At 35.1% G+C, this 27,547-nt stretch overlaps 2 protein-coding genes across 2 annotated transcripts; one reads left to right on the top strand and one right to left on the bottom strand.

Moving 5' to 3' along the window:
- Positions 1-3,330: 3,330 nt before the first annotated feature.
- Positions 3,331-7,032, bottom strand: LOC149078817 (uncharacterized). The gene has a single exon (XM_089240942.1). It carries the CDS (start codon positions 6,623-6,625, stop codon positions 5,072-5,074), a length of 1,554 nt encoding a protein of 517 aa, XP_089097068.1. The 5' UTR covers positions 6,626-7,032; the 3' UTR covers positions 3,331-5,071.
- Positions 7,033-8,577: 1,545 nt separating this feature from the next.
- On the top strand, positions 8,578-25,641 carry LOC149078816 (uncharacterized). Its single transcript, XM_089240941.1, has 7 exons — positions 8,578-8,847; positions 11,243-11,277; positions 11,907-11,926; positions 13,100-13,139; positions 13,432-13,473; positions 14,863-14,980; positions 21,236-25,641. Exons 1-7 carry the CDS (start codon positions 8,664-8,666, stop codon positions 21,280-21,282), a joined length of 486 nt encoding a protein of 161 aa, XP_089097067.1. The 5' UTR covers positions 8,578-8,663; the 3' UTR covers positions 21,283-25,641.
- The last annotated feature ends 1,906 nt before the right edge of the window (positions 25,642-27,547 follow it).

Here is a 27,547-nt window from a genome sequence, read left to right as displayed (position 1 = left end):
GGTTTGACTATATAAACAAAATTAGTAAAAATAATTTCATTATTTAAAAGAAAAAAAGAATATTCTCGATTATTCTCCAATTTTTAAATCCAGGAGATCATTCTTAGAATATTCTCGTTCTCCGAGAATATTCTCACGTCACATCTCTACATAAAACAAATTTTCATGTTCATAAAAATGAATCCATTGAGTAACTGTTACTCAAGACAGATTTATTTATTTCCACCTCGGAATCGCTCTCCAGATATACCCTTTTCTTACTATTTCAGAAAGATTTTGAGCCATTTCATATGAAACGAATGATTACGATGAGAGAAAATATATTTGAAAAAAGCTTGAATGATTTCAGTGGATACGGTAACACTCTTAATACCAAAATGAACAGTCTGAACATTCTAGGAACTTATTTTTTCCATGTGCAAGAAATAAGCTGAGTATATCACATCACATGCGCAGACCCAGGACAATGTATTGGAAGGGACGAATTGTGTAAGTTGGTTGGATCGTCCCATATTATTCTGCTCTTGGAAGGGGCAGTTGTTCTAATTGTGTCCCACTCGGATCCGCATCTGAACGAAGGCAGACATCTTCAGCTGTGAATGGAGTGGAGACAGATATTTACAGCTGTAAAAGAAACTGAGGCAGATATCTCCAGCTTTAAATGGAGCAAAAGCAGACACTTTCAGCGGTCAATGGAATAGAGCTGTATGCATCTTTAGCTGTAAATGGAGTGGATGCAGAGAGATGTAGAAAGTGTGATTTTTGTGTATGTGCCGTATCATCCCGTATTTTATGGAACACACAAATTCCCCCCATATTATTCGGCTTTTTTGAGGGATGATCCCCTCCCCCTCTAGATCCTCGCTTGCATCACATAGCACACCAACTCATACACCTTTTTCACAATTGCTCATGAATCGATTGCACAACCGTTTATAATGTAAAATAAAAGATATGCTTCATTTTTCATATTCCTTTGAATTCTTCATCCAATTGTTAAGTTCTTCATCTCAGCCTTCAGTCGATATCTATTTTTTACAGTCTCCTTTATGAAACTAGTTTTCAAATTTTGGGTCATTTCTGGAATGAATTATCTTAGCTGAGGTATTACTGCACTTGTATCATAAACCCAATTACTCATAATCCAAAGTTTACTGTAAAAATAAATATAATTATCATGCTGTATTCACCAAAACTTTTCAAGTGTTTCTCCGGGAAGAAATATGCTTGGCTCCTAAAAAATTTGGCTTTTGCCTAATTTAATTTTTTCTTCTATTTGTACAGCTTTTCCGATGCCATGTATCACAAAAATGCAAGCATTCAAGCAGGTTAGAGATGCATTCAAAGCGGGAATAAGTTTTTAAAATATATATTTGCAACAGCATATGTCCAAAGTCTGAGTATTTCCCACATTGACCACTTTACTGAGTGCTCATATTTCTAACACTGACCATAACAGAGTCATGGATAACAGCTTTTAAGTTAGGGTTATTAGTTTTTAAGTTTTATAACACTTTGGAGTACAAGTGATTACAGGTGCCTCGAACAGGAGGGAAACTAGAGTATACATAGTGAAAACCGGGGGGGGCATATTTGTTTATGCATATAATTTGTTTCTCAGCCACCTCGCTGGGCATTTTGCCTGTTGTGGTGTTGTATATGTCCACCTCCGCCAATAATACAATTTTTTCACTAAATGGAGGGGGATCGCCCCCCCCCTTCTCTGTATCTGCCTATGCAATTTTTTTTTCTAATGAGGAGTCAACCATTTCTCCCACCCCCAAAGAAAAATTATCCAATTTTTTTTTTTTTTAACTTTTTGGGGACTTGACTAGCTGACAAAAATTCTGAAAATCTTTTGGTTCTTAGATTCCAGTTTAGTAACTACACATGGAAAATTTCAGGTCCTAGTTCCAGTTAGTCATCGTGGTGACCTACCACTTGGGATTTGTCAAGAACTTATCTTAAAACCATTTTTTTCAGAAAAGTGAGTACCTTCTGTGCCAAGCATTGGGAGAAGAGAACCCGTTTAAGAACTAAGCTTAAACTCAAACGAGCATAATAGGACGCTTGAATCCAATGACGACTGCTTCTGTGAGCACAAGATAAAGAATTCCCTAGCTTTAGACGATATCGATGCACAAACAACTGATATACAAAACAAGGTTTTTAAAAAAATCTACAACCACATGTAGTTGTGTTGCATATATCATATAACATAATGTATCAAGTATTATAGCTGTTGTCTCAATTGTAAGAGAAGTTCTCCAGGCAAGTGGTTGTCATCAGTACGAGTTGATTTTACTCAATGTTTCTCCAGTACCAGCTGTTGGCATCATAGAGTGGTGCAGTGGCAAGATGCTTGTCTCTACCACCACCATGAAGGCTACCATCAGGTTCGATCCTGGCATCGACTGAGGCAGTTTGACCCTTCCCCAATTAAATTTTACAAGGGGCTAAATCCCGACAATTAATTAATGAATATACAATGCAACATACTACCTTCTCCTGCATAAGGGCTTGAGTCCCGTATATATGGAGCAACTGGTAACTCCCTTGACGTTTCCTTCATTTCATCACCTCTGGAACATAGATAACAAGACCTTTCCCTATCAAACTTGAGGCAACCACTAATAGACGGCGCCTTCATTTCTGGCCCATCTTGATCAGTAGTAAATTGCTGTATGGCAATGTAATCAGAGTTGATACATTGTAAAATAGTAGTTGGCATCATCAAGAGAAAGTGTTACTTCATACTTAAATTCAGATTTCTTTTCCACTGGAAATTCATAACTTTTTCAATGTTCGCAGTGCATGCCTATGACTTTCCAGCCCCGTTCGGTGCTGCTTGTTCTGATTAGTCATAATGAATATCAAGTTGCTGATATCCTGTGAACAACATTTTTACTCCTTGGACAAGAAGCTCTGAAATATATGAGATCCTCTCTTTTCCAAGACCACCAATCAGATTTCTTGTTGCTTTTTGTCCAAGGACATCAACAATTTAATATTCACTACAACCAATCAGAACAATCAGCACCTGACAAACTACAAATACATAGGCATGCATGCTGTGAACATTTGGTGTGTTGCCAGTTGAAAAGTCTTGGATTTCCACCGTAAAAACAGATCTTCAAATTTAGTGTGTGTATCAAGTTACAACACTTCCTGATGGTATCAACTGCTAGTGTTGGGAAAACATTAACGTAAAATTATCTCATACTGTAGCGATGGCCTCTTTGCCCCTGAGAACTTCTTTTCCAATAATGTATCAAGTTTCATGTTACAAAATTTCAAATCTTTCACCAATACTGAAACATTTAATAGAAAGACACCATAGAAACAACCAATTTATTGAAATGCAATAGACTCATCAGAGCTTTCTTGGCCAGAATTAGATGCAACACATAAAACTTCAATGCTATGGTGCCATGGTCCATAAAATTATTTAACTGGTAGGCTTCTAAAGAAGTGCAACTTTACCTAAGGGGACTCTGAAGTATTTTGAATCAATGGGTGTTCGCTTTGAATTTCATGTAGGAAATTTTAATTCCTGAATCAATTCTAAGGATTGTCAGCCCGACTCTACTAATTTCCATGGGTGCCCAAGCACCCACAGCACAAACACCACTGATTTTTCTGGACCATGGCCTACGAGCCTGAAATTTTTTATTTACAGTCAAATTGTCATGCAAAATACACTTAAATTGTTTCATTAAATTTTTACTACAAACACTTTTTATGCAGATTGATGAACAAAAATTCAGTATCAACTCAGGAAGCATTATTTACATTATACTCAAAGATTCCGTACTGAAAATGAACCAATATAACCGTAGTTATATTCACTAAAACAATATATTTAACTCATTACGATTTTTCTCATATAAATTTATTGAAATAGGATGGGACTAGAGAAAGTCTCTAGCTATCCGATATCCATGTACAAAGGTCTGACTCTATAACAGCTGATTTATATTTCAGTCTGCATAGGCCTACCATATTCCCCTGCATTAAGACAAAAAAAAGAAAGGTCAGCAAGCTGGGAAATTAGAGTCACAGATTCCAGAAAATTGTAAAATATCCACATTAACAGAATGTATTGAATTGGCTGATTAGAACCTCGATTATTGTGTTTTATGAACTACATTGGATGGTTCAAATTTAATATTTGCTTTTATTATGAATCTTCGTTTATTGGATATGAAGCATGTTTGTTCTCGTAGATTAGATGAGTTAAATGACAGAATTAGTATGGCCTGGCAAATTCTGGGAGCCAGATTACGATGGTGACTAAAAAATTGGCACTGGCACCTAAAAATTATCTTTGTGTGATGACTAAATTGGAGTCTGAGAATACGGAATTTATGTAAGCATTTCTACAAACATTGGAGAAGGTCACCAAGGCCCAAAAAAAAAGCGTGAAAAAAATTATAGACAGTTTTCCTTAGAAAAAAGATTTTTAATCTTGAGAAAAGCGGCTGGTGCCTAATTTTTTTTTTTTTGTCAATCCCTGGATCGCACGACCTTGAATACCGCAAACTATGGCCACAGAAGGCGCCAACTGAAGGGGACCACCAATGGGGGAGGGGGGGAATTTTTTATCACCAAAATATATTATTAGCTTACACTTTAATAATATTTTCAATTTTTTCATTTCAAGCTTACACTTGAAAAATGTCAAGAACTAGCCCTGCTGGAACAAAAACATTTTTGTATTTTTTTATCATGTGTTTATAGGATTTGACTAATCACTAAAAAACTGAAGAGTTGCAATGTAAAACATGATATTTGAGTACAACAGCGACAGCATATTTGTTCAATCTTCAAACATGCAAAGCATAGTATCTGTATTTCATATCACGTTGGTTTGAGCAATAAGCGCATGCCCAATTTATGCATTTGATGATAATAATCATCAAATGCCTAGAGAAACAAATTTGCTATTTTATTCCGTTTCCCATAATTATTCATTATTTATGCTGGTCAATGCGAGAGGGAATACGATATTTCTTTTAAAAGCTTCTAAGTAAATTTTAAACATTCATAATAATAATAGTGTATTTATAAATTAGACTTCAGGATTTGAAGTCATTGCTTCGATCCCTGCTTTTATGAGAATTCCTAAATCTTCATTATCCAAGTATTCAATTATTTTTTGCCTGATTTCCAAAGGTAGTTTTTCCAAACTGCTATGTTTTGTAACGATGCGACTTTTCGATATGAAACTGGATCTTTTTCTTCCTTTGTCCAACTGTATAGCTATCATGGACTGATATGCATCGAAATTTTCTGTGCAAAGTATTGAGAAATCTCTCCACGGGACATGTATTTCATCCGAATCAGATAAGTACCAGGCTAATTTGTTTTCGTCGTCTTCCAGTAAAAACCTGTGCCACGATATGTAAGTTTTCCCAAGTTTTAAGTTATGCATATTTCTTACTGCATCCTTGGCGGAATTCCAAAAATGAAGCAATCTGAATTTACTATGTATACACTCTGGTATAGCTCTTTCACAGTCAAACAGTACAAGATGTTGAATCAGTTTTTTAGCTACACTTTTCCTGTCATTTTGAACGGCCAAATCCAGAGCCGTATTGCCTCTGGCAGATTTCGCATTGACATTGGCATTAGCTTCTATCAGAGCCTGCACGATTGCCGTAAATCCCCGCTCAGCAGCAAAGCACAGAGGTGTCTGATCATCAGATGACCATCGTCCGTATATGTTAACATCCACACCAGAAGCTATCAACAGTTTCACTATGTCAGTAAATCCAAAAATAGATGCAATACACAAAGGCGATGATCCTTGCATATCCCTCAGGTTTACATCTGCACCATATTCTATCAGTATTTTTAGAATATCAGTACAACCAAACTCAGCTGCAGCACACAGAGGGGTCAGACCATATCTGTCTACACCATTGACATCAACGTTCAGTTCCGTTACCAATGATTTGACTAAATCTATGTGATGTATTTCCACGCCTAAAGTGAGAACAGTTCTTAAAATATCCTTAGAATTCTTCTTAACTGCCGTGAATAACGCTAAATTCCCATTTTTGTCTTTTTTATACACATCAGCGCCTTCCGCTATGAGTGTCTCCATCACGTCTATGTGACCACCTTTCGCAGCCAAACACACCGGAGTCAGCCCATCTTCGTCTTCGGCATCAATGTTGCTACCAGCTTCTACGAGCGTAGATATCATATCTATGTGGCCGAGTTGAGCGGCAAGATTCAAAGGAGTACACCCGTACCCATCTTTGATGTCTACGCTCGCCCCAGCCTCCACCAGGAATTTAACGACATCTATATGCCCTCCTTCCACGGCCAAAATCAACGGAGTGCACTTGTTTTCATCAAGAACTTCGATGTCGGCATCTTTATTTATCAGGGCTTCCACTATGTCTATATGGCCGATGGCAGCAGCAATGCCGAGCGCTGTTTTCCCATCTGTGGCTTGTGCTTCCAGCTCGCAGCCGTCATCAAGAACCGCTAGAAGGCTATCTAGATCTCCTTCCCTGGCAGCCTTAAGGATAGGTATTTTGAAGTCATCCATATCCGTCAATAAATCTCTCAAGAGGCTCTGTATGCATTGAAATAGTACAGAAAGCCTTCCCATGCTGTGGGCGATGAAAAAAACATTTCATCCAATTCTGTATCAGTCATCGAACTGAATAATTTCCAATCGAGACCCTGGACGATTTAACAATATGCAAATAAGATGTATATGTAACTAATCTCGCCATCCATAAGGGTCTGGTCGGTTTCGTGCATCACGCAATTACACGGAAAATTTTACCATTCTGGCGGAGAGGTTTAAATGCCCCGAAGAATCCGTAATGAGATGTTGACATCATGTACTCTGAAATAAGTCGTCGAATCTCTTGCGGCGTTCTCGAAAACGATAAATTTGCGATTCTTTCGCGACAATGTTTACATTATGGGCCAGTCTCATTTGCTTTACGCGTATTGATTCCTGTTATTACGCCAATGTCACGTCCTGTGACACCACATATTAGTTCCTGAATTAAATTGGTGTGTATAGTGCTTTATAATTTCCTTCGGTCCCCGTATAGAGGCGCTGCTGTCACCTCGATACAGATTCTTAACGACCATATTTCTTCGAAACTAATGCGGGACATAGCAAAGTATTGCCAAAAAAAATGCCGAATGCTGCTGAAATCATCAAAAATTTCCAGTGGTGGTAAATGAAGTACTCTTGCAAATTGCAGTGGATTAAAATGAATCGATCAATATTCTATTTATAGTGTTAATTATATTTCAATCCTTGATTTTAATAAAGCGTACAAATTAAAGTTGGATTCGTTGGAAATACGTAAAAAATTAGACTTTTTTTACACTGAAAGGTCGGGATGGCTAGACCAACACCTCCTAGAGATAGAAGGCCTCTGCAGTGTTTGCCATAAACGTCATTCAGACTACTTAGCAAGTTTGCCACACAGCATCGTATTTCGTTTCATCTAATTTGGGCGTCGAATCTTCCTGATTGTCTCACAGTCTTGTGATCACAAAAGCCGCGTAGTGATTGGATGTGGGGCATAGAAATCGCCAATTCTGAGTTCGATAATTTCTTTTCCTCACAAAACTGGCATGAGCAGGGAATTTTTTTTCCCCTGAATATTCTGAGGGAAAATAAGACTACTTACTGACGTCACAAGCAGAGTGTGGAGGCTTTGCTAGGCTGACGACATTTCCTTGAGAAAAACGCGGGATTTCAAAAATACCAATTATCACCAAAAACAAATGCCAAAAATGAACAAAGTCGCCAACTATGGCCTAAATCTCTAAAAACAAATCGCCAATGATGGAAAATATTACAGGAAATTGCGGTAGATTAGAGTGAATTCCGGGAAACAAACCACTCAAAATGACGGCGGATGAGTTAAAAAATAATTTCAATCCTTGATTTCAATAAAAATTTTAAATCGCCAGGATGATCAAAATCGCGTGAAAATACGGTAATGTTCCAAGACATACGGGATGTATGGTCACTCCATATCAGTGTTTCCCAAAGTGGGCAATACACTGAGCTATAAAGTAAAGCTTTCCTTATAGCTCAGTGGGGCAATACATGGAGGAATGAATAACATATTCATTCCTCCATGGGGGCAATATCGCTCCTTGGTGGGCGATAGAGGCTACGGATTTAACACAGGATCTTATGGGTTCACTTGAGTTGGGGGCGATAAGAGAATATTTCTGATGAAGCGGGAGGTGGAACAGAAAGTTTGGGAAACTAGTAAAGAAAATACGAAAAAAAACATTGGGCACACATGGCACAAATGTTTAAAATAAAATATTTATATCTTTGCTTAAAATTATCCTAATGAAAATAGTTTTATACTTGATTTCAGCAAAGAATAACAATTTAAGTAAATCACAAAAAAATTGATCTGTTTTTATGATAGAGCAAGACAAAAAATACGGGATATATGGTCACGCTAGTCATAGTCCTCCGTTTACGTCATCGACCGCAAGGACAGTGTATTTTAGTGACGTCAGAGGTTGTTTATTTATTTATTATTATTTTTTTTTTCGAAGCGGCTGGCATTAGTCTCGTTTTAAGAAAGTGAAAGGTGCGTACGGAGAGTGATCACAGCCGATTTGACCAGCATTAAAATAAAAAAAAAAGAAATATGTCGCGTATGAGCGTAGCTTCGTCGGACAGTAGTTCATCAGGCTTCAAATTCGGTTCAGCCTGGTTTCAGAAAAAAATTAATATCAGACCAGTTCTTAGAGGATGCCATCTAATAACTGACGAAGTTTTGAAACAGGTCCCGGAAATTTCTCGTTTCGCTGTTGGGCTGATTCACATTGAAAGTGAGGATGGTGTTTTATCTCTAATATATTTCATGTTTTACCTATGTTACGGACCCTGTCCGAAGTCTAGAGTCTTCGCGAAATGACCAGCAACTTGTCAGTCTTCTCGCGAAGTACCTGCTGCCCGAAGTCTGGGCAATGTGCGAAGTGACCGATCACTGTCATTTCGCGAAGACTTTAGAATTCGCACTTGAATACTACCTTTTTTTGGAGATATTTGTGTGATAATATACCCCCGCCTAGCGAATCCCATGTAAGTGGTTTATTAATTGCTAAATTCAGGAAAATTTGCTTCTTAAACGAAGCACCATGAAATATAGCTTTTCTTTTTTTATGAGTAACAGTGATGTGTTAATCGCAAAAGGATCAGGGTTCGACTCCTGGCAGAAACCAAGCTTTTCTTTCCAAAGTTAGTGTCAGCATTAATAACAAAGCCTTTTGATGCACAGCAATGCGTTTGCCAATTTGATATTGTGATGTTTTGAAACTGTTGGAAGAAATTGGCATCTACACTTTCTACCTGTCAAATGCGAAAGCGTGCATTATTCTTTTTAATCTTCGGGAGCAGGTAAGTGTGATCCCCTTTTTTGACGATGTGTTGGCGATTTTTTTTCTTCAGAGAGTGAAGCGTCTGAAAGCATGATGATGAGTCACCAAGAGTGAAACAGAGTCATGCTTTTCAGCGTCTTTCTTGCAAAGAAGAAAATGTGCAATACATCTCCAAAAAGGGATTATACTGTTGCTGTTAAAACAAAAAAAAAATTACGATAAAAAAACACCAATATTCATAGACTAAATGAGAGATCGAGATTAAAAACATAACATCTATACCAGATATGGGATTAAAAATAATAAAAAAACCAGTTCTACTTTTTTTAATAATATAACAGTCGGAGCAAAAAAAAAACACTCTCGGTTTGGTCAAAAGTAGTCTGTGTATTGAATGAAAACACAATTGTGGGATTGAAACTATAACGGCTAGTATGAAAGAAATTAATAAAAATTGACTGTCTAAATGCTACTCCTGAATGACGGATCACATACCACTCAGGGTATACATTTCAAGGGTCAGGAACAGTGGTGGATTAAAGTTAATTGATGCCCTGGGCGCAAAAGAAAATATCAGGCCCCTCAAATTAGAAAAAAGTGTAAAGTTTGGGTTTTTCGGTGCCCTTTTCAGAGGTTCGGGCCTGAGCGCGCCGTTAAATATGGTCAGGAATCATATTTTTCTCTCAAAATAGTGAAGTTTCCCTCTGCTGGTTATAAAGGGTCTCCTGTAAGTCCTAATTTGGTCTTTATCTCATAAACAGCTCGTCATAGAAGTATAGTTATAATTTATAGTTATAATTTTTCTCTGTACCAGTTTCAAGAAGGAAAATAAAGTGTGCCGTAAAAACCGCTGTGATGGTCGAATGGTCATAGTGATAGACTTGCATCGTGAGGACCCTGGTTTGAACCACACTGTCGCTGAAGTTGGTTTCCTGTGGTTCCCAACTTCGATCTGCGAATGTGAACCAATCTCGCCATTGAAAAGTCTTGCCACAGAGAGCAACCGGCTTACAATGGTACAAATATTCAATCATTACACTTCACTTCTGCAATATAGATGGCAACGTTGAGAAATCAGACACAATGATATATGCACACTCACTTTCAGCGCAACTTACTCTGTAGTAAATTGCCCATGGTGATAGACCTAAGTTGTGCTTGGTTGAAAGAGAGAAAGCATGCCATAAAATAAAAAAAAATCTAAATTTTTAAATAGCCCCCCCCCCCCCCTATCCTCTAACTTGCAATTGCAAAGTTGGTGCCCTGTCTCTCTTGCAGTAAATAAAAAATTCTCAGTGCAATATTTGCTGAGATATTTTAATTCGTTGAAAATTAAGAAAGAATAGCATAAACGACTGAGAGAAACATTGTCCGTTAGTTCATGCTGTTCTTTCCCACCTTTTCTCCGATTTTTGAATTCGAATATCTCAGCGGTTATTTCGTGCACTTAGAAACATGTAAATCTTTTTGCTGGGCTCAGGAGGAACAGGGTAAAAAATTTCTAATTAGAAGTTAGGGGGGTACAGGGAGTTCGCACAAAAATTTAGATTTTTTATTTTTATTTTATGACACTGTATTTTCACGCTGAAAACTGGTACAGGGTGATTCTTGAACACATTTTAAAAGCATTTTTTTTAATTAGAACCATACCTCTGCAACAAACCGTTGATATAAAGGCCAAATCAGGACTTGCAGGGGTATGCAGGAAATTGCAGTAAAATTTATTGGCACTGATTGAATTTTCACTGATTTGGAATAGGAGAAATAATTACGAAGCATCAATGCTAAATAAATTTTTGAAATATGGATAAAAATTTAATATCAATTTTTCATTGATATTTTGCAGTAATGCACACATCGGCAAGTTTGGCACTAAACGAGGTATGTAAATATCTAGCTTTTATTTTTTCGGAAATGCCTTGCTATTTTTTTATGTCTGCTTTTTCTCGTCTTTTTTTTTTTTTTTACTGAATAGGCCTCAATAACTATTATGAAATCAAGTTTTATGAAATTAACCTGTTTATTTTTTTTCTGAATTTAAATATGATAAAATACTTTATAAAATGTCTTTGTGTAAAAAAATTAGATGTATTTTACATCTGCCGATAAGGCTGGGATTATACTATAAAAGTTTTTAAAGAGTTCTTTTATAAAATTTAAAAAATTCAACCAATAAGGTTATTGGTTGCATTTGCACAAATGTAACTTATGAGCTTTATTGGTTGGATTTTTCAAGTTTTATAAAAGGGATTTTATCAAACTTTGATAGTGCAATCCCAGCCTTACATTCATTTTATATAATGGTACACCGTGATGAAGAATTTCTCTTTCAACATCATTTTTTATGTTGCACTGCAAATATATATATATATATAGATAGATAGAACAGCATTTCTCAACCTTTCTGAGCTGAAAGACCATCATGATAATAAATGATGTGGCTTTTTTGCTTGTAAATGTTTTTTTTAAAAGAATGGGGTTTTCATTATATTTTCTTCTTTTTTTTTCAGAACTGGGATCCAGATGTGAGGTTAGTATCCGCTGACAGTTTAATTCCCCCCTTCCCCGATTGTCAATCCCTTCTCTACACCAATGGTGTCCAATCTCTTGTGTTTTTAAGCTGTGCTAGGAAAAAAAAATGTTTATGCCATATTCATACAAAAAAAAAAAAAAATTGAGACAGGACTATATCAAGCATGCAGATCCTGTTGCTCATGAGCACCTAGAACAGAGGTCGTTAACCTTTTTCTAGTCATGAGCACTGCCAGTACCCAGTCATCAAAGGAAGAGCACCTTTATGGCAAGTTTGGTATGCAAATGCACGAAGTCAGAATGTTTTCTATGCTTGAATGAAATTTGCAGAGCGTGTTTAATTGGAACATTAATGAAGTGCTCACGAGCGCGAAATCGGACACGAGCATCAAGAACTCTGGGTGATTTAGGGGAGCACTGTGGTGCTCGCGAGCAATCAGTTGAAGATGCCTGACCTAGAAGCACCCAAATGTGCTCTCAATGGTTGTGCACTATTTTCTCCTCAATTAAACAATCTTGTTGAATTTTTATTTTGGGGATTAGCATTATGTTAATTTGAATGAGAGTTGATAGTATCGAGTTGCGCATCAAAGTTGCAGCATGGATGCTGTCCTGATGATGGACAAAGTTTGCGTTTGAAAACACTGTGTTTAAATAGCTCTACTCTACTCACTAAGAATGTATTAGCCTTCTTCCATTAACTTAATCAATATTTGCTGGATTAATGCTGAGAGCAGAGATGTATATTATATGATATTCGCATCAGTGAATGATATTGCATGAATTTTTCTCATTTTCACCAGTCATCTGGTCAATTATCATTTTTCTTTTAAAATTAAGAACTTATAAAATGTATTTTCCTGATTAAAATTTTTTATGAATACATTGAAACTGACTTTCCTCATGTTCACAACTGTGTTTTTAAATCAGCAACAAAAGACTATAATAATTGAAATAATTGCTAATTAGTTTTCAACCAAAAATCAGCACAACGTCCTATTCAGTGGTAGCCAGCTGACTGGTCAAGTAGCTTTTAAATCTAATGTAATCACAAGTATTTAGTGATTGACAGTCATAAAATATTCGGCATGTATTTATTATTTATTAACATAATTATAACTGTTTGAAAGTTCTAGTAAATGATGTATGGAAATTTTATTTGATTCCGCAGGGAGGATATGGAAATGTTTCTTACTGAGCTGGTGCCAGAGGTATGTATCATATTTTTCTGAAGGTTTAATTATGTTTTGTGAAGCTTTATTGAAAACAAGTTTTTTGTTTTTTAAGAGGGTTTTCATTTATAGTAGAGAGGTTGCCTTCAAAACTTACCTCTGTTCGAATTTATTTTTAAAATTGTTCTCATTATCAAACAGAAAAGCTCTTATTTTAAACATTAGCCTAAATTTCACATTTAATTTAAGAGGACATTATTTTGATTAATTTGTCATTTGATTTTGATTTGTTATAATTTCTTTTTTTAAAAAGTTTTTCTTGTATTTTCAGACCACGCAGTATCGGCATTCATGTGAAGGCCCAGATGATATGGTACCATTGTTTGTTATTATATTTGTCATGTCTATATATTATTTTCACCATGAAATCAAATGCTATCCATAAAACTACCAGAAAATTTATGTTAATGGTGTGCAGGTTAATAAACGTACAGTTTTTTTTCTATTACACTAGTTGAAAGTTTGCCTGTATAAAGTTATAAATTTGGAATTCCCTGGACAAATATAGATCTCTTGGGAATATATGGAGATCACGTTATTAATAAAAAAAGGGGGGTTGAAAAAGGACAATGTAGCAATTTCCATTGAAGAAAAGTTCTCAGGGGAAAAATGACTGTCTTTGATTTGAGATAATTTTCTTAACGTTTCTCCGATACCAGCAGTGGCATCATCAAGATGTGTCCGAGTTGTATTACTAGACCATTAAGAGGGCTTAGATATATCTTTCGACGATGTTGATTGCTGGTATTGGGGAAATGTTGAGAAAATGAACTTGTACCGATGACAACACTAGTGCATATCACAGCAGAGCGTACAGCAAATATATTACACCAAATAGATTTTAGAATTTATTCCTGCTATGATCTTTTCAAGTATCTGATAGGTATAGGATGTGTAGGTAGAATTGACCTTTGTAGGGGTTTTGGGAATATCTTCCAGGGATATTTTGAGTTACAGCAAATATATTACACCAAATAGATTTTAGAATTTATTCCTGCTATGATCTTTTCAAGTATCTGATAGGTATAGGATGTGTAGGTAGAATTGACCTTTGTAGGGGTTTTGGGAATATCTTCCAGGGATATTTTGAGTTACTAACCTTAAAAAAGGTAACCTACAGAAATTGATCAAGGTAGTGAAAAGGGTATTTTATCCTGATGTTTTAATTTTTTCACTAAAATATATATTTTCAATGTGATGCTCCGGGGGGGGGGGGGGGGGTAAACCCCCAATGTGTATGCCTCCACATAGGTACTCAGTATACTCTATAGATTCTGATGTAACTATAGTAACTCTCCCCATCTCAAAAGTTGCCACAATTTGAGAAAGCAATTTTCTATCTCAGAAATGTTACGTTTATGCATGTGCTAGTCAAAAGTTTCTTATTGTAGATGTAATGAAATATACTTTTTTTTTTTTTAGGTACATGTGTAGTCACCCCTAAATATCTCAATGAAAAAAAAAATTCATATTATTGTTAGGATCAGCAGTGTTTTATGTTGTGTTAATTTTTTTTTTTAAACCTTTATTATGAAAAATGATGAAGTTAATGTTGAGGATCGTGAAAAGGTGCACTTTTCAAATTAAAGGAATGTTTTACGAATCATATTTTTTTAGTTTTGAATTTTTTTTGTGCACTGTATAGATAGGAAAGTGTTCCATTTTCAAAATTTCATCCTTCTTTTGTTTTATCCAATTACAGCCAGCACATATAAAATCATGTTTTTTGGGCTCTCAGCTTACCATCCCAATAACTGATGGACACTTCAATCTGGGCACTTGGCAAGGTATTTGGCTTTGTGAACACAGGAATCGGGCAGGTAACCATGTTCATTATTACCGTTTAAACATTCTTTCTGTTGGGATTTCTGGGATTTAGTTCTCTTTGTCGTAAACTGACTGTAAAGTCATCTTAATGAGTATGATGCAGGGTTTAAGCTACGGTCGCATTTTTATGCGAAAGAAAATCATAGAATGCGAAAAAAGTTGTAGCCACTTTCGCAAAAATGCGTAAAGGAGATATGCAAGGAGTAGACATCCAACCATCAATCATTACATTAGCATTGTAGCATTTTGCTAAAGCTTTTCCCCCCATTTTCGCTTTTTTGCGAAAGGAATTTTTTATCCAGCTTAAACCCTGGTATGATGGGAGAAAAAATCCCCATCAATTCTTTTTCAATTCAGTGTAGAGAGGAGAAAAAGCATTTATATATGATTACCAACTGTACCAATAAAAGAGAGATAATTATTGCATTTGCATCTGCCTTAGCATTATTTCGCATGTCCATGCTCCATTAATATAGATAAAGAGCTGTTGAGGCCATCAGTTGAAGATGCTTTTCCTTTTTTGCTTTTTATCTCTTTAAGGCAGCCATCTTCAAACTGTTGCTTTCAAGCACGTGGTGCTCCTCGTAGGGTTGAGTTTTTACCAGGACATGGTAAAAACTAGGTATTTACCAGTAAATACCATGGTAAAAATGTTAAAAACATTGTATATATATATATATATATATGCACAAGATTTTTACAGTTTTTACCATATATAATTAGCCTCAATGTACTGATAATTAATATGCAGAGTAACAGTTTTTCTATTTACTAATGATTAAGCTATTTAAATAATAATTATCATAAAAATTCAAATAAACTTAAGCCTTATTTAAAAAAGAAACATAAGGATGGTAGAAACAGAACTGTTTAATGCGACAAATATTTGGGTCTTCATCAGCAGCACACTTTGAATTAGGTTGATGTAAAAGCCTATTTTCGTTTCTTTGCCCCGTCTTATGTAGTACTTATATCTTATACAATTGATATATACTCAAACATACTACAGTGAAAAGCCTATATAATGATAATAAAAGGGACCACTACTAAACCAGACATGCACCTCGTCCATATTCCTCTGCAGAACTACTAATAAATTGGTACATGTTGGAGTGTGTGTATGTATAGTGAAACTTACGTGAAGTTTGTTTCTGTGTAATGCGTAGTGCTGCCATCTGCAATCAATTTTGTTAAACTGAGTTTTTCTCAACTCATAGAGAGTGAAGTGTAATGAATGAATAATTGTAATGTTAGAGGCCTGTTGCTCTTTGCAGCGAGACTTTTTAACAGGCAGATCAGCTCGCATTCACGCCTCGAAGTTGGGAACCACAGAAAACCAACTTCAGCCAACCACCACTGCGGCAACGGTGGTGTTTGAACCCGGATAATCAAAGGGATCAGAGAAACATATTGTTATAAAGGAGTTATCATTATAAATGGAGTATATTAATACTAGGAATGAGAACCAGAGTAATATCGATGTGAAGGAAATTATTATATAAGGTTATTATATATTACTTTTAGTATAGAGCAGGCGCGAGGACAAATCACAAGAAAATCTAGGCACCAGAAAAAAGTTTTTACCCAGAGAAAAAGACTTTTCCAGGGCATAGTGACCCTTTTTCATGTTGTCAGATATGTTGCTATAAATTCCAAACATTTTGTGCTGCTGTCAGATTGCAATTTAAAACTACACAAATAAAATTTTAGGCACTTGTACTAATTTTTTAGGCGACATGGCAACCCGGATCTGTCTATCCCTGGTATAGAGATAGAGGCTGTTACCTACTATTTCTAAACTAAAAAACTATTATTGGTTAGTACAGGTTTTGCTTCTCATTTTTTTTACAAACCAATTTTAATTATGATATGACGTCATCAATATTCCAGTTCTTTCCCATTTTTATTTCCACCAAGAGCTCATAAGATTACTTTTTAGATGACTATCAGAGGCATTATTTACAAAGGAAGGGGTGCCTAAGCAGTCTGTAGTCCAGGGCGGTGAATTTAAGTACCTTTGGGGTGAAAAACATCAATTTGAAACAGGAAAAGGCAGGCAAAATTTTAATAGTCACCAAGCAGCAAAGACATAAATCTGCCTCTGCTATTTATAAACAAATACTTGAACTAGCATTTATAGGGTGCATAATTTTCTCTTTTAATTCAGCAGCATATGATGACAATATTAGACTATCTTTAAGACAGGGCTTGACAAATCAAAAAGAAAAAAAAATTATGCACTAGTTAAATTGCTTAGGAGCCTAGCATAATTTTTTGCTCTAGAAAAATGGCACTAAATACTGCTTTTATTTACCTCTACAAATATCTCATTTTTTTGCTAAAAGACACAGTTGTGAAATCAGAAAATTTTGTGTCGTCCATAGACTTAATTGAACAATTACTGTACATAACAAAAATTTTAGGTGCTCATTCCGATTATGGTGACCTGGCACCTAGGATCAAGCCCTACATTATGGCAAGAAAATTTCTAACTATAAGATCAAAATGAGCATATTATAATTTAATATGGTATGCTTGTAAGAATATAATAATTTCAGCATTCTGTGTTCACACAACATTGTATCAAAATCATGAATGTTTTCGAGAAAAATGAAAAAAAGTAAGTAAATCACTGTTTCTGCAATTATTTTTAAAAAATGCTTTCTCTGAAGGTATAAAAAACATGAGTTTTCCCTAGGCAGTAAAAACCGCGGAAAAAATATGTTTTTACCACGATGGTAGAAACCATGGTAAAAACCATCAACTGTAAATACTGTGCCAACCCTGCTCAAAGCACCAGAAGCCCTCTATGATCATGCCAGATTTTGTGCTCACGAGCTCTTGATCGCCACTTCAATTAAACACCATGTAAAAATTATATTGAAGGATCATAATTATGCACATTTTAGGCATAAGTACATGTTAAGGTTTCTGTAAGGGGTGCTTTTCATTTGATGATGGGCATAGTCATTGTTCACAACTCGAGAAGAGTTTGAAACCTCTGTTTGAGATCTAATAATGAAGCGTTATAATTCATCATTGAGTGTGGTTGCATATATATATTTATCACCTATGTTATAATAACTAAGCATAGAGTTCCTTCAGTTGTTAGACTAGCATTTTTAATTGTGTTGATTAGAATGTCTTAATAAATCTGAACGCATGTAATAAATATCAAGATTTTAAAAAATTAAGTTATCACTGTTTTCATGTGTCACATATTGTAAACAGTTCCATTTAGATCATTATAGAGGAATAATTTAAAACCCTTAAACTGAGCAAATAGCTAGAGAAATAAATAAAAATACCTTTCCCTCATATCTGTGTGAGAGAGAAATTTCTTTTCCCTAAATTACAAATTATCAATAAGTGATTCAACCACCTACTACGACCATCAGCTATTCCCAACAGGAACAGCTGAAGAGTTAGACTTTGCCAAATTAAGAAGTTTTTAACCCTTTCAGCAGCAATCCCGAGATATCTCGTCAAACTTGATCTGCTTTACTTCAGCCACCCCGAAATATCTTGGCTTCTAAAAATGCTTTGAAGAATCTGCATCACATGAAGATGATGCTGATAATGATTGCATGATGTGGGAGTGATGTTGGACGGGGGGAGATGGCCCACCATCGTGAAAATCCAAATTTCATCGCTACCTTGTAGATGCTATGTCCCATCTCTCGTGCGCCGACTATAACAGGGTCTAGGTCAATTCGTCGCGATCAACTTGTCGCGCGACAATTCGTCGCAATCAATTTGTCGCAGCGTCAATTCGTCGTGCTACAAACTCGTCGCGGTACAAATTTGTCGCAGAGTCAGTTCGTCGCGGTACAAATTTGTCGCAGAGTCATTTCGTCGCGGTACAAATTTGTCGCAGAGTCAATTTGTCGCGGTACAAATTTGTCGCAGAATCAGTTCGTCGCGGTACGAATTTGTCGCAGAATCAGTTCGTCGCGGTACAAATTTGTCGCAGAGTCAGTACGCCGATCAAATAAATTTTCAAAATTCAGTTTTCATGGTATTCATGCCACACTTCCCGCTTTCTGGCGGGATCTCCATTTCTCGCAGCGAGGGGCGTTGGGCGAACACACGAAGATGATAGATAAGTTATGATAAAATAAATTTTTAAAATTAAATTTTCACCGTATAAGCCGCACTCCCGCTTTCTGGCGGGATCTCCATTTCTCGCAGCGAGGGGTGTTGCGGGAACACACCAAGATGATAAATTAGGATCAATGCCCATCCCAAAGCACAATTTGCCTAAGGGGTCATTTAAGTATTACGTCAGGATCGGGGAGGGAGTTTCGGATTTGTTGACTTTTGATGGCGGGGGGGGGGGGTTGAAGGTCGCTTACGTCATCAACCACCCCTTTTTGAAGATATGAAATATTCTAAGCTGCTGGTGAAATTTTGCTGACAGGGGAGGGGATGGGGGTCAGTGTTTTGCTGATTTTTGCTGACAAGGGGGAGGGGGTCAAAAATGGCTGAAAATCTGCTTACGTAATACTTGAATGGCCCTAATTCACTATTGAATATGTATCTGCCATGTAGAGAATACATCTTTGAGGAATTTTTTACCGACAATATATCTAAGGCTAGCATTACACTATGAAAGTGTTCTAAAAGTCCTTTTATAAAACTTGAAAAATTCAACCAATAAGATTATCGGTTGCATTTGCTCGAATGTAACCTATGAACTTTATTGGTTGGATTTTTTGAGTTTTTAACTTGAGCAACTTATCCGGTGCAAATTAAATTTTGAAAATGTATGTGATCGCAATTTATCATCTCGGTGTGCGCCCCAACTCCCCTCGCTACGAGTAATGGAAATCTCGAGAGAAAGCGACAAGTGTGGCTTATCCGGTGAAAATGAAATATTAATTAAATTAAATTATTAATTATTTCAGGTTCTTGTGGAGATACTGTAGTGGTTAATGTTGGTGGGAGTCTCGAGTCCACATGGGACAGATACAAGTTTACACTTAAAGAGAGCCTCCGCTGTGCTGTAATTTGGGGAATATCATAAACACCGACATTTTTTTACAGAATTTTAAAATTTTATCATAGAAAAAATGATTTTTTTAACATTTACAATAATTGAATAATAAAACATTAATATCAATTGTAATTTTAATTTCGATGTAATTTCGATGATTTTTTTCGAAATGACAAAAAAAAAATTTAATAAACTGTGTGCATTTCTTGATGGAAAAAAACTTTTCTTCATGTTTATTTTTTCACGTATGTGACAAAAAACCTACATACAGATCGCGTGACGAGTTGACTCTGCGATAAATTGACGTCCCGACGAATTGGTTACACGACAAATTGTCACTGCGACGAATTTGTACCGCGACGAATTGGCTCTGCGACGAATTTGTACCGCGACGAATTGGCTCTGCGACGAATTTGTACCGCGACGAATTGGCTCTGCGACGAATTTGTACCGCGACGAATTGGCTCTGCGACGAATTTGTACCGCGACGAATTTGTATCGCGACGAATTTGTACCGCGACGAATTGGCACTGCGACAAATTGATGCGCGACGAGTTGAGCGCGACAAGTTGAGTGCGACAAATTGACCGGCTACGCTATAACACCACGTTCAAACTCCCTTAAATCTCGATAACCTGCCATTGTAGCAGCAGTAACCGATCTAACAACTATGCCAGACACTTGTTGTGTTATATAGGCATTGCCGACTGCAGCGCCGTACTCTGATTGGTTCCCCTCCAATCAATTTACTGCTAGTGGGCGGAGTCAGCTCTTGGTTCAAGGTTAAATAAGAGAAGGAGCAAGAAAAGAGACTGTTTTCCCGCCTTTCTTTCAGCACTGTAAAGAAATATACACTCAGTATAAATAATACAAAATATATTTTTTCCAAAAAAAGTATTTATTTTCTTAGAAAGCCATACGTGCCATGGCAGGTATTTTTGTATCATAGCGAGGGAAATAAAAGTGATGGGCAAAGTAAATTTTCTTTTTTTTGGGAGGGGAAGCAGTTATCAGCTCGTAATCGGGAATAAAAATTTCTTTTTGGAAATAGGTGGCAATTAGTGATGGTTTCACAATTTCAAACGTGTTATAATACAATCAGAAAAATTTTAAAAATGGCGTAAAGGGTTAATACTGTTTTTTTTTTATTAATCAAATAATTATAAAGTTTATTATTATTCTTTACATATGATATCTTAAATTTTGTATGCATATATTTGTGTGATTCATATTTTAATTTATTTTTGCCTAGGCTCCCGCAAGATGATGGTCACAATCAATGGTGCTCTTAAGGAATAACCTTGGGAAAATAATTTTTATTGGCAATTTTTTTTTCCGGCAATCATTTGACCAGTGTATAATTGATGACTTCCTGTGTAGTCTGTTCTCATAGTATTAACCATTCTCCGGTTTTTTGCATTTATTCTACATGTACCTGGATAAATATAATAGTGTTTTTGAAGAGGTTATTTAAAAATGTAGTAAACATTGTGATCTGCATAATTTGTTTCAAACTAATAGGTTAGCAGGGAAAAAAGTGCAAAAGAGAAAATTTTAGGATGTATTTTCTGATAATAAATTTTTCTTTTTTTCCAGATTGGATTTACTTTTATGCTTGCACAATAGCTGGTGTTAATATATACCGTATAACTGAAGTTAATTTAGATTTAATTACATGATAGGAAAAATAAATTATCAACTGAATTATATGATGTGCCGGATATTAAAGAATATAAGTCATGTAATTACCTGACTATAAAATCTATGGTAAAACTTGAATGCCCATTTTTTTACGTAGCTAAGCAACATATGTGTGCTACATAGTTCAGCTAAAAACAAATTCGAATACATGGTTTTTCTGCAAATGTCAAAATATAATGTGTATAAGACAGTTTAATCTGATGTGAAAAACTTTTTTTTTTAATTTCTTTTGTGCAGAAATTGTTGCCCTAAATTTTTTCCAGAAAAATGTGAAGCATTATTTTAGGAAAAATAAAACTTTGTTCATATTCTTGGTATCTTAGGCATAATTTGAAAAATGTGCATATTGTTATTCACTGTATATGCAATGCGATCAGTATGTGTTGTAGTTTTCTCATCTGCTTTGTCTTTCTAGAACTTTTTGCTTACATAGCTGTGATATCCAATACAGTGAAACCTCCAATGACCAAATTTGTTTATGACATTTTCAAAGAAATAATGTTTTATGCATTCAACAGTTATTCTTTATATGGACATTTTTTTTTTAAATTTAACTATGGTTAATTTGTTGATGCTGACTTGTAGATAAAAATTAGTTTATTCATAGTTTTGAGATAAGAATATGTAACTATATGATTAACCGAGGTGGGTGAAAATAGTGAGGATAGATATATGCAGATAGAAACACTAAGTTACACATTCTGTACAGCAAGAATGTGCCATTATAATTCAGGGCTTGTATGCACTAACAGTATTTTAAATGAAAATATCCAAATTTTTCATTTCTTTTCAGAATTTTTTTAGTTCATATATTTTTCCAGGATATTTTTTTTATGTGCCAATGCAGCATAATATAAAGATGAAGAAAAATATGTGCATCAGTATGTATTTCTCAGAAACATTGAGTGGCTTTCTCTTTTGCACTTGAAATAAAAATGTTGTCCACTTCTATTGTCGTGAAAAGTGTTGATGTAAAATGATAAACTAATTTTTTCTTTGAATAAGTGAAATTAGTAGAATAGCTAGGTGTTAGCTTATAATGATTGTAACCTTATATGCTATGTATTCCAAGTGATTCAATAGCATTATTACATTTAAGCTATTTACATTTGAAAAAAAAAGTGTAGTTTGTCGTAGTAAAAATATCCTCCCACACTTTTTTGATGTCACAATGTGATTACATATTGTAAATACATGATATGCAAATATGGGAGTATTTCCAGTTCAATCTGTGAGGATATGCTGTTTTAATGTTTTTGCTATTTTGATCACAGATTCCTGCCAATAGTTGTTAATCCAGTTTTCAATAACAATGCTTGCTGGAATGAATCAAAAAAATAATATTTCATTTTACTTTTTGGTAGTCTCTTTAAATTTAGATTGCATCTGAGGATACACGTGTCATTGGTGTCTTTAGAAGTTACTGAATATCATCTTTTGTTATTATTTTTAAATTGTACGTTGTTGATTTATGATTATTCTTATCTTTCATAGTCCAAATAATTCTTTACGTGTAAAAAACATTCAGTGTTCAAACAATGTGACAGCTTATGAAACATTTTTAATTGGGTCTCTTTTGAGTCCCAAAAATTCCATGGTCAAAATTGAAATTCTCTTAAAACTTTATTAAAACAACTTTAAAATTTTCTTTCCATCATTTTATTCCTTTGAAATAAAATTTCATGAAAGCAAAATTTTCTGGCAGAATTGATAAATGTTGAATTATAATAAAAATCTTAATGTATAAATTTTTTAATATGAAGAATAGTTCATTTTTCTATTGAAATTTAGCCTACTTGTGTGCTGTGTCTTATATTTAAATTGTCCCTTACATAGTGAATTTTCAAAGTTTGGGATAAGAACAAGGTGTTTGTTTTATATATATATAAACATTTTTTTCCCCTTTTCTTTTCTTAAAATGGTCTCTGTGATCGAAACAGTCAAGACTATAAGTAGGGATTATTCCCATTAGTATTCTTCGAATCGACAAAGCTAGTTTCATGCATTTGTAAATTCGGTACATAGTGCATTTGCATATCGATTTTCAATGTGTAAATAAATGAAACCCCCTCCATGTGTAAATAATTGCACAAATAAGAGTGTTATATATTTTTGCCTTTTCTTTTCCCTGTATACATACATTCACTGATTCAATTCACAAAAATTGTTTTTATTCTTTGAAAAAAATTCTATTTTTTTTTTAATGATATAGTTTGAGAAATGGATTCATGTTTATAAAATGTCTTTTAACACAGGAAAATCTCATTTTGATGGTGGTAGTAATTTTTTTTTTGAATGAAAAAATCTAATAATAAATCTAGACGCTTAAGAACACATAGATAAAAAATATTGAATAAAGGCAATTTAAATTTGAGCTAAATTAAATATAAATGATTTTTAGTAAATGGCACATATATAAAATGATTTTCAGTATTTTATCAATGGATTATCCAGTAATGTATCAAGAAAGACATCTCTCTGGGAGATAAAATCACTGTAGTTAATTTCTCAAATCAGTTGAGATTTTCCTGAATATTTTCATTCAAAATAACAAATGCTCAAGTTTCGCTCATATTTTGCATCATGAATCGAGTAATACTCATTTTTTCGAAGCTTGCAAATTTTCTTGCTGCTGCTTTTGAGATTGATCCTGCCTTCAAATAAAAAGAAAAATCCATCCTATTTTTTGGCCTCGCAACATCTTTTTTCATTTTTATTGGAATAATGTACAGTATAAAACCCATGATATATATTGAAGAAAAAAATGGAGAAAAATATATACAAAATATTTGATTTTGCAATGAATGCATAGGGTGTGTATGCAATAGTACATATGTTTCATCCATTCATATCCTGTCAAATTGATAAGAATAAAATGAGAAATCAATGGTAATTCCTTACACAATTTGATATAAATAGAAAAATTAAATATGTATCTAACTGCAGGAAAAGTAATTTGCTTGTGCTTTTTTTTTTTTTAATCCTGCCTTTCGATTGCTATTTTGAATTTCCTTCTGGAGCAAAACTGAATTTATATAAAAAATTTTGGAAAAACACAAATTGGGGGGTTGGCGTACTTAAATTATGTATGGCTGAAAATTTATTAATGTTCATTTACATATATGTATGTATTGAGAAATTGAGAAGTTATATTTTATTACATGAAATTGTCACATTGATAAACCCTTGAGCTGGTAATATCTTGTTATTCCTCGACTTAGAATTCGTGACTATTAAGATTATGTCACTCATGCTACAAGTTCTGTTTTCGATAGAATCATCTCATGAATCAAAATCATTTATACATAATAGTGTTCTGTAATTTCTCTTACCCTTCAAGTCTTTTCTCTGTTTATTCCCCCCCCCCCCCATCGTATTTTTTGTTTACTGTTATATTTGTTTTTTATATGATATTTTAAACAATGTTATTTGAGTGGAAAGATTGTAGCCAGTGTATTATAGTTCCCTGTTTGTTTGTTCTTGTGTAAGCTGAAGCCCTTTTTGTTTTTGCTTGTTGAATGTTATATAAATTATAAATAGGGTGTGTTTTCTCTTCTCATTCTTTCAAAAAAAAAAAGAGGGGGGACTGAATTTCTTCTAACTTGATATGTACGTATGTTAATTTTTTTACTCAATATCTTTTTTGTGTTTGCTGTTGATTGATATTATTTCTGCTCTTAATATTTATGCATGACTCTCTGTAATATAGTCTATCTTTTCAACTATAGATTTTCTTCCTTTCGAGTCAACATAAGAGCTTGGCCTGTAGGCAACTGATGAATCATTCAGTATTAAAAAATGCAGAATTATTTGTCGCTGCGATCAATTTTTCTCAAATTCAGACCAGGTTTTATAACTCTCAAATATGCACGACATTCTTTTTTTTCTTTTTTTCGTATGCTGCAGTGTAGAATTTTGCTAGTGTATCTGATGACAATAAATTTGAAGCCAATATTCTCCATTTGTGTTTTTTTAAAGTTCAGTTTCTGTTAACTATACTGCCAACAAAAATTATGTGATCAAAGATATTCTGACCGGGAATCAAATCCGGTCCTCTTGCATACTGGCAGTTGCGCTAACTACACACCAGAAACAAAACCTTTTTTCTTTATAACACGCTGAGTGGAGACATTGCAGCCTCCCTTAACTACATACAGCAAGGACTAGCCCAAGTGGCGGTAGTATAGAAATCTTATTTTCCTCGACCCATAATACATTGGGAAAGAGATTTTTCTGGTTATGCCGATACGAATCGTTCCCATTAGAGGAAGGATTTATATTTCAGGCTGAGGGATTCCATGGTCGCATTCTAAGAAGACTATTTTAGGGAATCCAATTCAACATTTAGACCAAGGTACATACTGTTTCATGTTTGGAAGATAAGATACATATTCAAGAATACTAAATGCGATCCAAATTATTTGAATATGTTCATTTGAGAACCACAAAATTCTATGAGTTTTTAAATGCATTTATTTATTTAATTTTTTTTTTTTCTCACTAACCATCTGGTAGAAAATTCTCAAAGATGATATTGGAAACAAAAGAATCTAGGAATACCTCCAACACAAGATAAGCTATGGCCACGCGGATGTGAATTATATTAAATACTATGTCTATGGTCACAGCCATGCCCTCCCCACACAACAAGAATGGGGCTGACAGGGCTCCAGCTGTAAGGCTCAGGGCAATTCTCGTAGTTTATTGAAGTTATAAATTCGCTATAGAGGCTGGTTGCCAAAGATTCTAGCCTAAGGGCTCTGCTCCAGGATGTGCGGGCCATGGCCACAACAACAATATTGAAATGTTATCCAAAAATAAGTGCACTTGATTGTAAGTTGAATATTATCACTCAAAGGGTGACACAAAAGAAGAAAAAAATATTTTGCAAATAAGATGCAAGAAAAAGAGTATTAATTTTCTTTTTAATTTTTTTTTTGGGGGAGTGGTGTACTCACAATTTTCATAAAATAAGCCAAATTCTATAGAATAAGGATGTAAACTAAAAGGCATTGCTGACAGCTTTAATTATTGTCTTTAAGAAGCATTAGTGGATCAACTCGAATTCCATTTCCCTCCCTCCCTATAAAGACGTGCCGGCGATTCCAAAATCACGTTTTGAAAGGCTATGGATTTGTATTCTGGGCGGATCAGTAGATCCATATTGTACGGAGCCCCGGAATCGTTATTTCAAAAGCCCACAAGAATCACGTTAGTATAGTACCAAACGATTTACATTTCAGATGGAGGTATTCATTTGTTTGGAAGATCATAAGATTCGTATATTAGCAGACCCATCTTAATCGCATTTCTTGGAAAACCATTGGTCTAAGATCATGCGAAAATTGCATTAATGAGAGACTACGGGATTCGATCCGAATGTTTGAAAGACCTCAAGATCCAAATTGCAGAAAATTATGCGTTATCACGCGATTCGTATTCTAAGGTCACAAGATCGGAATCCGTATTTTCTATGAGAAGCACGGTTATCATATTAATGACAGATCACGGGATTCGTATTCTGGGAAAACCATGAGATCGATGTCGTGGGGAAAATGCGAAATAGATTTTAGCTCGCGGGGCCACGAGAATCGCACCGGAAAGAAACTACTGGGTTTCGTGTTCTAGGATGACCCCGTGATCCATATCTTAGGAACGCGGTGTCTTTTCTACGAGGAACACGATAATCGCATTCATGAGACCATGGGTTTAGTGCTCTGGGAAGATCGTGAGATCTATACTGTGGGAATCCGCGGAATAAATTTTATCTCGGAGGACCACGCGAATCCCACCAAAGGGGCGGCGGGAATCGCACCAATACGATACCACAGTTTCCAATTCTTGGAAGACCATGGGATCCATC

This window comes from Pholcus phalangioides, unplaced genomic scaffold (genome assembly GCF_987345545.1).
Source record: "Pholcus phalangioides strain wild (caught in Gottingen) unplaced genomic scaffold, Ppha-v1.0 ptg000013l_1, whole genome shotgun sequence".
NCBI classification, from domain to species: Eukaryota; Metazoa; Arthropoda; class Arachnida; order Araneae; family Pholcidae; genus Pholcus; species Pholcus phalangioides.
The sequence above is the reverse complement of the archived record's forward strand: the minus strand, read 5'-3'. Positions and strand labels throughout refer to the sequence as shown.

Coding starts and splice junctions, on each gene's coding strand:
- LOC149078817 (XM_089240942.1), bottom strand. CDS start 6,625: ATGGGAAGGCTTTCTGTACTATTTCAATGCATACAGAGCCTCTTGAGA.
- LOC149078816 (XM_089240941.1), top strand. CDS start 8,664: ATGTCGCGTATGAGCGTAGCTTCGTCGGACAGTAGTTCATCAGGCTTC. Junction 11,278..11,906: donor CAAGTTTGGCACTAAACGAG/GTATGTAAATAT, acceptor TTTTTTTTTCAG/AACTGGGATCCAGATGTGAG. Junction 11,927..13,099: donor AACTGGGATCCAGATGTGAG/GTTAGTATCCGC, acceptor TTGATTCCGCAG/GGAGGATATGGAAATGTTTC.